Here is a 16,401-nt window from a genome sequence, read left to right as displayed (position 1 = left end):
TCCAAGCGTGGGGCCGAAGGGGTGTTGTGTTTCATTCGGCTAAGGCATTCCTTTCGGTCTATTTCCTGTCCTGAGGGGGCAGTTGGTGTGGTTCCTTGGTTTGGGCCCCCCTCTCGGCCCATTGTCCGACCGAAGGGGTGCCAATTGGTGCGTTTCATTAGTTTGGGCGCCTCTTTCGACCTATTGCACGACCGAAAGGGTGCTTCCTAGTACAGGAACCATTTATGGTTTATGATAATGTTTTAGAATATAAAACATGGAAGGTATGTGGTTTTTAATAATTTCAACTTCAAGCAATGTAGAAATCTATCACGAGCTAGGATTTGCAAAGAAATTAAGTTTTCATTTTATATTTCTTGAAATAAGAGAAACGAAACACGTCATTATTAGTTCATTTAGTACTAGTATCTCACATTTTGGAAGTTGATTATAGTTACTAACTTATTATTTGTTAATATTTTTCAATGACCTTGTAGTTTGCTAAAAGTTGGTAGTTGATCTTATCTTAGTACCTAGTACAAAATTGCAAGCAATGCTTGAAATTACAAATTTTATATTCATTAAGAATATATTTATTGGATGGTAAGAACATAATATATATATATATATATATATATATTTTAATATTTAATAAGTCAAAAGTTTATAAAAAGAGAAAATAATTTCATGATGAAATTGATTCCGGTAAAATCTTGACATTACATTGACATTGTGTTACCCGAAGTGAGGGGGTTGTCAATGGAGAATTGAAGTTGTTTTTATTGAATGAGAGACAACAACGTTTCACCTCAGGTGAGTTTCATTATGATATCCACGAGAAAAGTTGAAATTTTTATCTAAACAATAAAGATATTGTTTCTCTTAAATGTGTGTAAAGGTGATACATGGCTGCCACGCACAATTCTCGTCAAAAGAATAAACGACAGTCAAAAGAATAAACGTCATTTAAGTTTGTGACAATTTTACGATATTAATTAATTTAATATAATATTTTCATTAATAATAATATTAGTAAAAAAAATTATGTTATATATTACTATTGACATTTAAGCAGATGACTAAAATAATATAATAATAAAAATATTTTGAAAGTTAAAAACACATTTGAATGATAAAAAAATATATACAAATGATTAAAACAATATTCTTTATATTTATTTCTAAATTACAAGAATTAAAAGAATAAATTTTAAATTTAAGGATCAAAATAATAATTTTTTTTAATATATTTTAGAGACTAAAAACACAAGTTATAGATTTTAAAGACAAAAAAGTATATTACTCAAATTTAAAAGACTAAAAAAATATAATTAACCCATTAATTAATATTCAATTAAAATTCAAACATTATAATCAATATTTTCAAAAAAAAATTAATTAAATAATTATCTTATTTTATTTTATTTTTAAAAACTGGAGTATTGTATTCTTTATCCACTTCATTTTAATTCATTAACACCAATAATTATCTTATTTTATTTTATTTCTAAAAATTGGAGTATTGTATTCTTTATCCACTTCATTTTAATTCATTATACACCAACTAATGGATTGATTGAAATTGATCTCTGCTTATAAATCTCATTCTTTCATATATATTTTTATATAGTCAATTTTTACATATAAAATTTATACCATAATTTTACCATTTCTTTTAGATCAAACATTTCCGTTTATACTTCAATATTAAAAAATAAAATAAAAAGTGTCGTACTAGTAAAAGAAACATGTGTGAGCAATCAAACTCAACGAGGCATATTTTTTTTCTTTCAAAAAGTAGTAAGGAATAAAGGGGATGCGTGATCCCATTTAGTAGATAAGATTATTTTTAGTGATTGAAATTTTAACACATATACCCAATGTTTAAACCATGATATCATATTTACATGTTGCGCACACGTATAACTTTATCTTTTCTTTTCTAATTCACATGCTTAATTTTAAAATAGATTTTTTTTATTCTTTACATATATCTTTATCAATTCATTTTAGTTTTATAGTTTAAGATAAATTTTTATTCTTATATTTATTTTTTAATTTTTTAATTTTAATTGTTAATTTTTTTTAAAGCTATCTGTTTTGTATTTACATAATAAAAGTCTTTAATTTTGTAAGAGTAAAACATATATCTTAACAATGAACACCGTAAATAATAATATAAAAGAGATACGAAAAAAACTTAATTTATAATAATTTCAACAAAATAAATTTAATATCAAACACATAAAGTTAAATTAATACATTTCAAATATCAAAACAAATTATATAACATATAAAAAGAGATTACTTTAATCTATATAGACTAAAAAGTAAATAAGTAACCTATAAAAGAATTTAAAAACTGCATGTACATGAATTAAAAAGATATAAAAAACAATAAATATAAAAATTAAAAAATATTTTAATCTATATAGACTATAAAGTAAAATAAATAAAATTATAAATATTGAAAAATTATTTTAATCATTTTAAATTTATTTTTAAAATATCATGCATCTTAGAAAGTTGATCGCTGTGGCTCAAAATTCTTGTGCATATTACGTTCCCATTTTTTAGGGTGTTTAAAATTATATTGCATCTTCATTTAATTTTAAAGTTTACACTCCCTTGTCTAACGACACGATATGTGTTATACTTCAATTGATTTATTTAAAAATAAATAAAATTTGCAGTTGCCGTGACTACCTGAGCTTCTTAAGGATTTTTTTTAATTATAATTTTCGGTTTCATCAAACAATTAATTAATTTTAAATCTTTACATAAAAAATATAATATATTAACAAAAAAATGTGATATTAAGAATTAATATTGCTTTTGTTAGAATATAGTATTATTTATTCAACAAAATTGAAATATTAATAGAGGAAAAATTCCAAAAATTGGAATATTAAGAATTTGTTGACTTTAAAATAATCATCTTCATATTAACAATATTTTTTTTACTTACATGATTATTAAATCCATATTAAAACAAAACATATTTTAACAATATTACATTAACAGTATGTGGACATTCACTTATACAAAAAAAAGATTGCTAATGCTAGGAATAAGAGTTTAAGATAAATTCATTCCCACAGGCTGTAAAAAAGATTCTGTAGTTTACATATTTTAAAAAGAAGAAAAATTATATCATATTAGTGCAAAAGGGAATGGAGTAAAAAAGTCCTCTGATCTGTGCAGCAAGCCAGAAACATGCCCAAAATGCAATCAACAAATCAAAGAATGGTTGCACCAACTTCTCCAATGTTACATGCATCAGAAACAGAAACTATTGCATTCCAATGATTAAATGTGAACACCCCAATACAAAGTTTATACATTGATGGTAAGAGCTCCAAGATCTTATGACTTTCTCTCCTTACAAAGCATTATTTATTTATTTATTTATTTTTCCTTTTGTGGTCCTTAAAAAGCAATTAAAGAGCCAATACGTAAAGAACACAAGGAATGCCTTTAGCTGTCTCTCTTTATTAAAGAATGTTCTCATCTTTCCCCGTTTTAGATTCTCAAATTAAAAAAATCAAAATTAATTAGATGAACCACATTGCATTGCATACACAACCTCTCATCATAGGTAATCTACTAATTGCTTTCTTGATGAGTTAACCCAAATCAACCTTGGCCTACACTCAAAGAACAAGACCTTAATTCAAACTCAATATTATCCAAACCCCCTTTACTCCCAAACTCTCAAACCCAAATTCCCATCTCCAAAAATGTCTCTTCAATCTCAACCACAACAACCAGTCCAAGTTTACCCAACAAATCAACCTCCTTCATCATCTCACCACTCAAATGGTTCTTTTGGGGCAGTTTTCATTGTCCTTGCTATAATACTAGTCATTTCCGTTGTTGCTTGCTTTCTTGGACGCCTATGCAATAGGCGCTACAATAAGACCCAAAGACCCCTTAACCCTAACCCTAACCCTAAGCACCATAGACCACAGATCCACAATTTGCATCCAAGAGATGATCAAGGGGACATAGAACTAGGCTTTGATGACAAAAGAATGCCACCACCAATCATAATGCCAAAAGGACATGGTCATGGTCATGGTCATGGTCATGCTCATCATCATGGTAATGGATCAGGCATGGGACCCCAGATGCATGTTAATGATAACATGAAAGATTTTGAAATGAGACATGGCCACGGAGAGGAGGTTCGAGCAGGTGCATATACATAGCCATCTTATGCTCTCTTTCTATCTTATTATCTTCTCTTTGTTTCATTCTGAGATTTCCAACTGTATGATGTTGTAAATGTAATATTATGTTCTCTACTTTTTTACCCCTCAAATTTACTTTTAATGTGCCAAGTGTGTAATATTATATCCATTTTTTTTTCTAGTTGATCTGATCACATTTAATATGGGTTACACCTGTTTATTAATTATCAATTTTGCTCAAGTATAAATAATATTATTTTTGTTTTCAAATGTCAATGTAAATTATAGTTTTAAAAACTGGACCGGTCATCGAACCGGTTAAGGTACTGAGTCGGGTCAAAGGTTGAACCGGTGGGTCACTAGTTGAACCGCATGACTCGATTTTTATTTATTTTTATTAAAAAGTATTCATATTAAATATATTTTATACTTATAAATTTTAATAAATTCATATTTTATTTTAAATTTTAATTTTTCTATCTTATTTAAAATTATTTTATTTTTATTTTGTAAAAAAATACATAAAAAATTACATGTTAAACGGTATATTAATACAAATTAAAAATATAAATAATATGTACATATATAATATGCTTGCAATTAATATCAGAAAATAATATATGTAATATTTACATAGATATTGCATTATTAAATATATAATTTAAAATTAATAATATACTATAAAAGTTATTTAAGTTGTATATATTGCAAACAAATATATTAGAACAAGTAGTCATTGTTGTTATATTTAATAAGACTCATTGCTTTTTCATTAAGAGATTCAATTTTCATTATTATTTTTGTGATTTATGGTCCCTTAAAAATTAAAAAAAAAAAAAGTGGTTGAACCGGTTTGACCCACTAGTTCACCGGTTGAACCGGAAAATTGACCGGTTCAATCCGATTTGAAACGGGTCGACTGCATAACCGATCCAACTTCAGATTCGGACCAGTTGGACCGGGACGGGCCGGGTCGATCCGGGTTTTAAAACACTAATGTAAATAGTTAAAATTGGTTAAAGATCTGGATTGAACTTTTATATTTTTTTATGGGTGAGAGTTCTTGTAGTTCGAGCCTATACTTAATCTTTTAAATGAACTTAATACTATTAAGAGTGACTTTCCATTTTATCAAAACAAAAATAATGTGACATTTTTGTGTTTAGAAGTGAAAATATAAATATTTAATTTTCTAGACCACTAAGGTGGGCTAGAAGCAAATGGGCCCAAAGTAGCAAAAAAAAAAAAAAAAAAGATCCATAAAGCCAAGTTGGAAGCAAAACCTGAACATGGAAAGCAATGGGAGTCAAATTTTCAAGCTGAATTGTCAGTGTCATGTTCTCCTTATAAAAAAAATAAAATAAATTCACCATTGCGGGGTAAGTTTACGACCCACTACCTTAATATTACAGCGGGCTACAACCACAATAATTATTTTTAAACAATAAGTTATCAAGAATCGTTAACTTTTATTTGTCACCAAGTTAAAAACTATTCACCAATTATAAACTTTAGATAACCTCCAAATAACATAAATTTCACAAGTCATAACAAATAGATAAAAAAAAACGTATAAAACATTGATTTTAAAGTCAATGAAAAATTAAGTGTTGTAAAATTCAACTAAACTGTAATTTTTTAAACTAATTATCCAAACGGTGATAATAGAGTGAAATAAACTAAAACTTACACAATTTATTTTTTGTGAAGGAATATACAAACTCTTGTTTCTCATCAAGTCCCAAAAAATATGCAAAATTATTGTTTCACTTAACCACCTTAATTTTTTTTATAAAATATTTACACAAAAAAAAAAGTTGCTTTATCTTAAGCAAATAAAGCCTCATAAAATATTACAAAAATATAAAATTGGAATTTTAAAAAGGATTAACGTTCTTACTAAATTCATTTTTGTTGGTGAAAACCAATCAAGTTTGGCTTATAAGACAGGAACGATTTTTGTTCACTATTTTATGTCCTCCTTTTATTCATATGTAAACCTTCTTGTGGAAGGATAAGGCTTTTTGGATTTTTTCACCCTTTCCTTTATTTGAAAAGAAACATCTTCTACCTTGACATCTTGGGAACTCATTGGCATTGAACCCAATGGATTGAAGAAGATAGAAGTGTCTCTTCCCTCACTACAAGTTTTATGCTTAATGTGTTCTCAAAATGTCCATATGTTTTTAAGAAACTTCTAGATTTTCTTTTCTTACATTTGTCATTCAAAGCATCCACTTCAACCATTGTAACTTTTGGTAAAACTTCGTTGCATGATCTTTTCGATATACCTTTCGAGTGTGAGGAAAAGTTATTAAATTGCTCAAAACAGAAGATCTTCTTCAGTGGTTATTAAAAAAGTAAGATGTTGTTAAGCAAATATAAGTGTTCTTTTGAGATCATTGCATGCAGTGGCAGAACTTAGATTAAAATTTTGAAGGTGCCAAATTAAATTTTTTATATATAAATTAAAAAATTTATTAATTAAAAAAATATTTCTCTTTTTTTTTTTTACTCAAATTAAATATACATGATAATAAAATCTCAAATTTATTATCATTCACTAATTATTTTATAAAATAATTATATAAATATAATATTAAATATATATATATTTTTTTTTTAGAAAAATTTGGGGGAGCCGTGGCTCCCCCAGTTCCCAAGAAGATCCGCCACTGATTGCATGAGAAACTAAATTCTTTTTGTTCTTCAACATTTTCTTTATTGTCAATGAGTTAGATTTCCAACCATGAATTTTGAGTTATGTCTTGAAGGAATGTTAGCAGAGTCATTGTATATGGGAAATGAATTAGGCATTTGAATCATAGTCACAACTTGTATTGTTAATTTCTACACATTCAAAGTTTTTTTTTTTTTTTTTTTTTTTGCATGTTGTTGCTTTTTGAGTGTGTGAATGTGAAATAAGGTGAAATCAATAATGGAAATGAATTTAGAAATGAAAGTTATTTATACATGCATTATAACGTTTGGTTTGTTTAAAGTTTTTTAAGAGGCGGTTGGATACTCGGCGAACAACAGTCCTTGTGTCAATTTTGTAATGGTGTAGCTGAAACCTCTAACCATATTTTTTGTACATGCCCTGAGGTGGACAAGATATGGAAACAGTGTTTGTCTTGGATCAAGTGCCCTGCTCCGCTGCCACAGCAAGTAAGACAACATTACAGTTTCATTTCGGGTCCAATCATGTGTAACTCAGATGCGGTATCCTGGCGTGTAGTATGGATGGCTACTACTTGGAACATCTGGAGACATAGAAATAGGTGTATCTTCGAAGGCCATCAATTTAGCTATGAAAATATCATAACAAATATCATGTTTTCTTGCTGGAGGTGGCTCTCAACACTTAAAAAAGACTTTAAGTACTCTTTCTTGCAGTGGTGCAGCAACCCTGGACCTTGCTTGTGCTCGGAAAAAGTTTGAAGTGTTCACCAACTAGCTGGGTCTATTTGAACTTGTTGGAGTTATGGCTCTTCAAAAGTATTTGTTGCTTCGGTATGGGAGGAGGGGTACAAACAAGCCATGAAAAATATCAGCATATGGTGCAGGTGATAGAATGAGAAGTGTCTTCGTCTATACATGGCAATCTGAGGCTCTATTATATGGTGGTTTGACATGTGCTCAAAATCACCCATATTCTTGACAAGTGGGGGTTTATGTTGCTTCTTCTTAATTGGGTAGTCCTTACTCTTTATAAAGACTATTGTAATTTAATATTTCCCTTATTAATTGCTTCATATACCTACTGTAAAAGGGTTCAGGTATCCCTTGTACCTGTGTATTCCAATAATATTAACTATTTGCTGTAAAAAAAAAGGGAAGGTGAGGAGAGCCGGCGCAACTCTTGGTAGGAAATCTCTTAAACTAGTTGGATATCATTTTTGTGTTATTTATGTTAATCATTAACATTAGATCATCTTTTGTTGCATATTCCTATTTTAGCCACTTAACAATTCCTTCCACTTACAATAACAACCCAACCAAAAGTGTAGCTTCCTTTATTAACTTATGGGTTGCTTCTCATTAATTAAGGAGAAGAGTTGAAACTTTTTTCGAACATAAACTTTTTCATTGGATTTTAAAATAAAAGATACATTTTCCATAAACCTTTTTTTTTTGCTAGGTTCCGCTATTAACCAAAATTTTAAAAGTTTATACAAATTAAAATCTCAAACCATTTATGATATTAAAATTGTAATGAAGAAGAAGGAAATTTATAAATAATTATCAAAAGTAACTCAATAACTAAAACAACTAAAAATTCAGAAACTATTAATATTGTTACCCATTTTGTAAACATTATGTTAAAATATGATTGTTAATTGACTAATGATAATCCAATTGTAAATATGAATTGGTGAATGGATAGTACTAATAATTATTATAAGGTTAATAAGATAATAGGGACAAAAGAAACTTGAACAATTTTAATGAGTAAGAAAATGATAATAGACAAGAAGATAGATGAAATTATTTTATAATTAAACTAAAATTAAATCTAAAAATGAAACTAATAAGAGTATGTAAATGAAACTAATAAGAGTATGTTTCATGCCAAGTTATTGTCATTCAATTAATGTCATTTAAAATATAATATTTTGTAAACGATGTCATTCTTGTGATAAAATAAATTTTTCACAAAATAATTATATATAATGAAATTGGAAATTTTTTGCTATACAAATCATGCAAATCATATTTTTGCATCATTTAGATATTGGGATAAAAAGATAGGGAGTAATTGAAAATTATATTGATAAATAAATTTATAAGAAATCGCTAACTTTAGTTTTTTATCCAAAGAAAAATTATTCAGCACTTATAAATTTTAAGTAACGTGAAAAAATAACATAACTTATGCAACTTACTACAAATAGATAGACAAAATTTCAAGTATAAAACATTATTTTTAAAGTAAATGAAAAATCAAGTGTTTTTCCTTTTTAACAATTTAACTAAAAACTATATATTTTTTTAAAACTATTTACCAAATAGTTGATAGTAGAGTAGAGTAGTAAACTAAAAATTACACAATTTGTTTCTTGTGAAGGAATACACAAACTCTTGTTTCTCATCAAGTCCTTAAAAAATTCTCAAAATTATACTTTCACTTAAGTACCTTATTTATTTTTCCATAGAATATTTACATAAACAAAAGTTGCTTTATCATAAGTAGATAAAGCCTCATAAACTATTTCAACATTATTGAAATATCAAAAAGGATTAACATTCTTACTAAATCTATTTTTGTTGGTGAAGAACCCAATCAAGTTTTGCCTATAAGGTAGGAATGATTTTTGTTTACTATTTTCTGTCCTCTTTCTATTCATCACGTAAAACTTCTCATGGGGGGATAAAGTTGTTTGAATCTTTTCACCCTTTTCTTTATTTGAAAAAACATCCTGTACCTTCGCATCATAGGAACTCATTGGCATTGAACCCGAAGGATTCAAGAAAACAAAAGTGTCTTGTCCTTCACTAGTTGTTCGACGCTTAATGTATTTTCGAAATTTGCATGTCTTTGAGAAACCCGTTGATTTGCTCTTCTTGCATTTGTTATTTGAAGCACCCACTTCAACCATTGTAACTTTTGGTGAAATCTCATTGCATGAAATTTTCGATATACCTTTTGATTGAAAGGAAAAGTTATTTGGTTGCTCAATAGCAAGGAGCTTTCTCAGTGGTTGTTGAAGAGGTAAGGTGTTGTCATCAAATATGGTGGTAAGAACAATGGATTGGTCAAAACTAGCGAACGATGGCCGGATCTTGCCATTGTCAAAGATCTCATCAGCAAATATAAGTGCTCCTTTGAGATTATTGCATGCGAAACTAAATTCTTTTTGTTCTTCAACATTTTCTTTGTTGTCAAAATGGATTTGATTTCCAGCCATGAATTCTGAGTCTTGTCTTGGAGGAACGCTAGTAGAGTTATTGTATATAGGAAGTGAATTAGGCATTTGGATTGCATATATCCACAACTTGCACTGTCAATTTCTTCACACTTGAAGCCTTTTATGCATGTTGTTGTCACTTTTTGAGCTTGTGAATGTGAAACAAGGTGAAACTAATAATGGAAGTGATAATGAATTTAGAAATGTAATACATGCATTATAATGTTAGGTTTGTTTAAGGAGTTTTAGGAAGTGGTTGGATAGGGAAGGTGAGGAGAGCTAGCTTAACTGTTGGTGGGTAATATCTTAAACTAATTAGATATCATTTTTGTTTATTTATGTTGTTCATTAATAATAGATTATCTTTTGTTGCACAATTTTTTTTTTCTATTTAAGTCACTTACAATTCCTTCACTAGGACTGGGCAAAATTAACTTAACTTAACTAAAACTATTAATAACTGAATTATTTTAAACTAAAAAACTATAACTATTTAAAATAAAACTAAACTAAACTATTTTTTAATTCAGTTTTAAAAAACTGAACTTATTTAAGTTACAGTTTAGTTAACTAAAATTAACTGCATGTTAAAAAATAAAATCACGCACGACTGCACGACCATGGGTTGCAAATTGCAATTAAACTACGCACACACGCTACCCTTTTCTATGCGAAATTGGAATCCCTAATTCACCGGCCACCGCCCACCGATAAATGCGAAAATGCAATCTTCCCTTTTCCCTAATTCGTAAGTATTCTCTTTTCTCTATGTGTGAAAAGCTTCTTATCTTCATTTGGACTTGAGATTGTGCATTGGTTTCAAGGGTTTGAGGTTCTACGAATGATTTTCTGAGTTGGGGGTATGATTGACGTACATATGTTTTCAAAGAATTTTGCTTTTTTTTAATAAACATGATTTATACAATATCTTAAAATTAATAGTTAAGAATTAATTATACTTACGATAATTTGTATTGATGAAATATTATCTTAACATTAAAAAAAATAGTTATATTATTTTAAAGGGTGGGAAACTAGTTGCAAGAGTTGCATTTCTGGATTTGGGTTCTGGTTGTCTCCGTGTCTGCTACATTGAGGATTAATTCAGATTTTTATGGACTTCATTTTTTCAAATTAATTCATGCAACAGTTGAGAAGGTGAAACCAATTTGAAGATTAGGAAAGCATTGGAGAAGACTTGGGATTACCTGACTCCAGAGAAGGCATCTGAATTTAAAGGTTCACGTAAAATTTTATCTAGGTGTCCCTTTTTCCTTAAAATATTTGTTTTTTTTTATTCTTTTGTTGATTCCCAATAATTATCTCTGTTTATAGTCAATGACACTTAAATGTTCTTTTCATTAAAAACATATTACTCTTTTTTGTTGAAGGACTTTGTTGGATAAATTGGTTATGTTTTGTGTCTTTGCAGTGAATGGGTTCTGGGCAATCGAGAGGACCTAGTTAAGGATATTATTGCTGAATTACAACCAGAGAGTGCTGAGGTAATATTATATAATTTCAGTTTTGTTATTTGGTCTGTAAAATTTTGTTGAGGTGGTTGATATTCATTGTTCCTCATCAATGCTAGTTGAACAAAATTTTGTCAACATAAGTAAGCACTCTTATTTAAGTCTACCCGAGGCTCACGTCTATTCTTGATTGTTTTTCCCTCTTGTGTCTGCCACGCTCTGGATTTTGGAAACAGTATTAGTGATTTAGTTCAACATTTTAGGATGGATTTGTATAGTTATTTTATGACCCTGACATGCTTCCAAGGTTATATCCTTCAAAATTTTAGTGTATTAACTGTTAAAAACCACATTCATGTTCTGTTTTGTTCAATGATCAAATAGTTTTTCGGATCTGTTTTGTGTCTCTGATGGTAATATCCAATGGTGTTAATTGTTAGAAACAATTGTCTATTAAATAATGAATTGTTCTTGAGTTTTCACCCTCGTATGCATTATATTAAGTAGGACCTTACGATCCGCGATACAATCTCACATATTTGTTTCACTCACTCTTCCTATTATAATCTCAATGTTGACTACCATATAATCTCATTATATGGTAGTATTTTGTTGCCTGCTGTACAAAGCCTAAAAGCCTTAAGGTGTTGTATACATTATTGATAAAATTACCGCAAAGGAAACTATATAAAAGCCCAGGAAGGAATAATATCTATACAAATCCATCCTAAAATGATTAATTTTGTATTCAAGCTGTCTTGATCCCAGCCTATATAGCCCAAAACATTAAAAGGTAATATATTTTCCTTTATATTGTGTGTTATATAGTAGTAATTAGTAATATATTTTTCTTGCATCCTTGTTTTTTGTTATCAGATGGAATTTACATTGCCAAACACCGTAGAAACTCTCACACCAGATGTTTCTAGAATTAATGATGTACCCCCTTGTATTGATTCATCATCGACTGGGCAAAGTAAAGGTCGGTCAAACATGTGGGAACATTTTACTAAACAAAAACCTTATTCTGAGAAGAAGGCTAAATGCAATTACTGTGGAGATTTGATTAAATATTTGGCTGGGACAAGTGGCATGAGGAATCATTTGATGAGATGCAAAGAAAATCCTAATAGAGAAGTATTCAAGAGGCAAAAACTTTCATCATCAACTATAGAAGGGGTTAGTGTTGGTCCTTCGCCAACTATTTCTAAATTTGACCAAAATGCATCTCGAATGAAGTTGGTGAAGATGTTTGTGAAATCTGAACTTCCTTTTCAATTTGTGGAGGATGATGACTTTCGTGACTTTGTATGGTCCTTGCAACCACGATTTGAAGTCCCATCCCTCACCACATTAAGGCGTGAAATGTGGGAACTCTATGAAGAAGAAAAAGCAAAGTTAAAATTTTTTCTATCAAAACAATGTGGGAGGGTTTGCTTAACTACAGACACATGGACTTCAATCCAAAATCTAAACTACATGAGTTTAACAGCGCACTTTGTTGACAATGACTGAAAGCTTCAAAAGAAAATTTTGAATTTTTCTCAAACAACAGGACATTCAGGAGAGCTCATTGCTAAACATGTTGAGGCTTGTTTGAATAATTGGGAGTTGAAGCGGGTCCTTAGTATCACTGTGGATAATGCTACAGCAAATGATGTTGGGGTCCAATATCTTAAAAGGAGGATGTTATCATGGAATTGTCTTGTCTTAAAGGGAGAATATGTTCATATGCGTTGTTGTGCACATATATTGAGTTTGATTGTGAAGGATGGTTTAAAAGAGATCAAAGATTCAATTTTGAAAATTCAAAATGCAGTTAAATATGTGAAGTCTTCTCCAGCTAGATTTGCTAGATTCAAGGCTTGTGTTGAGCAAGAGGGAATTTCTTACAAAGGTATTGTTTGCCTTGATGTTGAAACCAGGTGAAATTCAACTTACTTAATGTTAGAGGCAAGCTTGAAGTACAAAGATGCCTTTGTCTTGCTAGATATGCAAGACAAGAAATTTGGTGTTGAAATGGCCAAAGGTAATGGTAGTGTGCCACTAGAAGAGGATTGGGAATATGCGAGGTCTGTTCTACCATTTTTAAAGATGTTCTATGACTCTACCATGCGCATTTCTGGTTCAGTTTTTGTAATCTAATTTTCAGTTCAGTTCAGTTCATGAGAACTATTTTTAAGTTCAATATAATTTTTATAAGTTCAGTTCAGTTCAGTTAATTTTGCCCACCCCTATCCTTCACATCTCTGTAACCTACACTTATAATAACAACCTAACCTAAAGTGTTGCTTCTTGTTAACTTATGGGTTGCTTCTCATTAATTAAGGATAAGAGTAAAAAAAAATCAATCATAAACTTTTTCATTTGATTTTAAAATAAAAGATTCAATTTCTAGAAACTCTTTTTTTTTTTTTTTTGCTAGGTTTCACTATTAACCAAAATTTTAAAACTTTATAAAAATTAAAATCTCAAAGCATTTAGGATATTAAAATTATAATGAAGAAGAAGAAAAGTTAGAAATAATTATTAAAACTAATTCAAAAACTAAAAATTCAGAAACTATTAAAAGTGTTACCCATTTTGTAAATATTATGTTAAAAATATAATTATTAATTGACTAATGATAATCCAATTGCAAATATAATATTATCCAATTGAATGGATAATACTAATACTAATAATTATAAAGTTAATAATATAATAGGGACAAAAAAATGTTGAAATTTTAACGAGTAAAAAAATGATAATAGATAAAAAAATGGATGAAACTATTTTGTAATTAAACTAAAATTAAATCTAATAATGAAGTTGAATGTTTCATGTTAAGTTATATCATTCAATGTCATTAAAAATATAATATTATTTAAATAACGTCATTCTTGTGATAAAATAATATTTCCACAAAGTAATTTTATATTTAAATTAATTCAGAAAGTGTTCTTTTTACACAAATCATGCAAACCATATTTTCGTATTATTTAGATAAAGCTTAATTGTGTTTTTGATCCCCCAAGTATTGTAATTGTGCAATTTTGATCCCTAAGGTTTTAATTGAGTAATTTTAGTCCTTAAAAGATTACAATTATGCAATTTTAGTCCCTCAATTTTTAATTGAACAATTTTAGTCCCTCGAATATCATAATTGTGCGATTTTAGTCTTTTCCATTAAAAATTTAATAATTTTAAAATTTTAATATATATATATAATGTTTTAAAACTATATAATTGTTTGCTTATTTAAATTAACGTATATTATAATTTTTGTTAATATATCAAATGATATATATTTATTATTACTAAATAAATAAAATTTATATATTATTAGTATTTTAATATTACTGATAAATTAATATCAATAATATTTTTAGTATATTCATAGATAAACTAATAATTTGATAAATATAACTTGTTATATATTAATATACTTTTACAAAAATATAAATATATAAGATCAGATATATATTTCTAATTAATATACTTATATTTTTGTAAAAGTATATTAATATATAACAAGTTATATTTATCAAATTATTAATTTATCTATAAATATACTAATAATATTATTGATATTAATTTATCAATAATATTATAAAAATAATAATATATAAATTTTATTTATTTAATAAATTATAAATATATATCATTTGATACAATATTGAAAATTATAATATACGTTAATTTGAATAGATAAATAATTGTTTAATTTTAAAACATTATATATATATATATATATTAAAATTATTAAATTTTTAATGGAAGAGACTAAAATCGCAATATTATAATATTTGAGGGAATAAAATTGTTCAATTAAAAATTGAAGGACCAAAATCGCACAATTATAATTCTTTAGGGACTAAAATTACCCAATTAAAATCTTGGGGATAAAAACTGCACATTTGTAATACTTGAGGGATCAAAAATGCAATTAAGTCTTTAGATATTGAGAGAAAAAAGATAGGGACTTTACAATAAATTATTAATTTTAGTGTTTCATCACGAGAAAAATTACTCACCAATTATACATTTTAGGTAACTTTCAAAATAACATAATTTTCACAAGTTACTACAAATAGATAGGCACAATTTTACATATAAAACATTGTTTTTAAAGTAAATAAAAATTTAAGTGTTTCTTACAATTAAATTGAACCGTAATTTTTAAAATAATTACCAAATCGGTGATAGTAGAGTGGAGTAAACTAAAAATTACACAATTCATTTCATGTGATAGAATATACAAACTCTTATTTAACATCAAGTACTACAAGAACTTCAAAAATATACTTTCACTTAACAACTTTTTTTTTTTATATAGAATATTTGCATAAACAAAATTTTCTTTATCATAAGTAGATAAGACCTTATAAACTAATACAATAATATAGAATTGTAATATAAAAAGGATTAACATTCCTACTATTATATTTTTGTTGGTGAAGAACCCAAGTTTGGTTTGTAAGGCACAAATGATTTTTGTTTACTATTTTTTTTGTCCTTTTTCTATTCATCATGCAATCCTTTTCGTGTGGGCATAAAGTTGTTTGGATTTTCCAACCTTTTCTTTATTTGAAAAAAAACATCTTCTACCTTTGTAACTTTGGAACTCATTGACACTAAACCTGAAGGATTTAGAAAAATAAAAATGTCTTGTCCCCACACTACTAGAAAATTGTAAAATAGCGACCAAAATTAGTGACCGAAATTTATCAGTCGCTATTTAGCGATTCATTTAGCGACCAATTATGAAAAATCAAAATAGCGACCGATTTAACGACCAAAATAAGTTGTCGCTAGAAAATTGGTCGCTATTTCGGTCGCTAAATAAGAAATTTTGATTTTTTAGCG

The 16,401-nt window shown here is 28.0% G+C and overlaps 1 protein-coding gene and 1 long non-coding RNA gene across 2 annotated transcripts; one reads left to right on the top strand and one right to left on the bottom strand.

Annotated features, from left to right (window-relative positions):
* Window positions 1–9,403: 9,403 nt before the first annotated feature.
* On the bottom strand, window positions 9,404–10,147 carry LOC145957842 (uncharacterized). The gene has a single exon (XM_083074252.1). The coding sequence runs from the start codon at window positions 10,145–10,147 to the stop codon at window positions 9,404–9,406; it is 744 nt and encodes a 247-aa protein (XP_082930378.1).
* Window positions 10,148–10,258: 111 nt separating this feature from the next.
* Window positions 10,259–14,048, top strand: LOC145957725 (uncharacterized). Its single transcript, XR_014433731.1, has 4 exons — window positions 10,259–10,829; window positions 11,232–11,320; window positions 11,514–11,586; window positions 12,430–14,048. It is a non-coding gene; the product is annotated as an uncharacterized LOC145957725 (long non-coding RNA).
* The last annotated feature ends 2,353 nt before the right edge of the window (window positions 14,049–16,401 follow it).

This window comes from Cajanus cajan, chromosome 5 (genome assembly GCF_000230855.2).
Source record: "Cajanus cajan strain Asha chromosome 5, NIPB_CcT2T_4, whole genome shotgun sequence".
Classification (NCBI taxonomy): domain Eukaryota; kingdom Viridiplantae; phylum Streptophyta; class Magnoliopsida; order Fabales; family Fabaceae; genus Cajanus; species Cajanus cajan.
This window is presented reverse-complemented; position numbering and strand designations above follow the sequence as displayed.

What these genes read in the sequence shown, in the direction of transcription:
- LOC145957842 (XM_083074252.1), bottom strand. Translation starts at nt 10,147, where the DNA reads ATGCCTAATTCACTTCCTATATACAATAACTCTACTAGCGTTCCTCCA.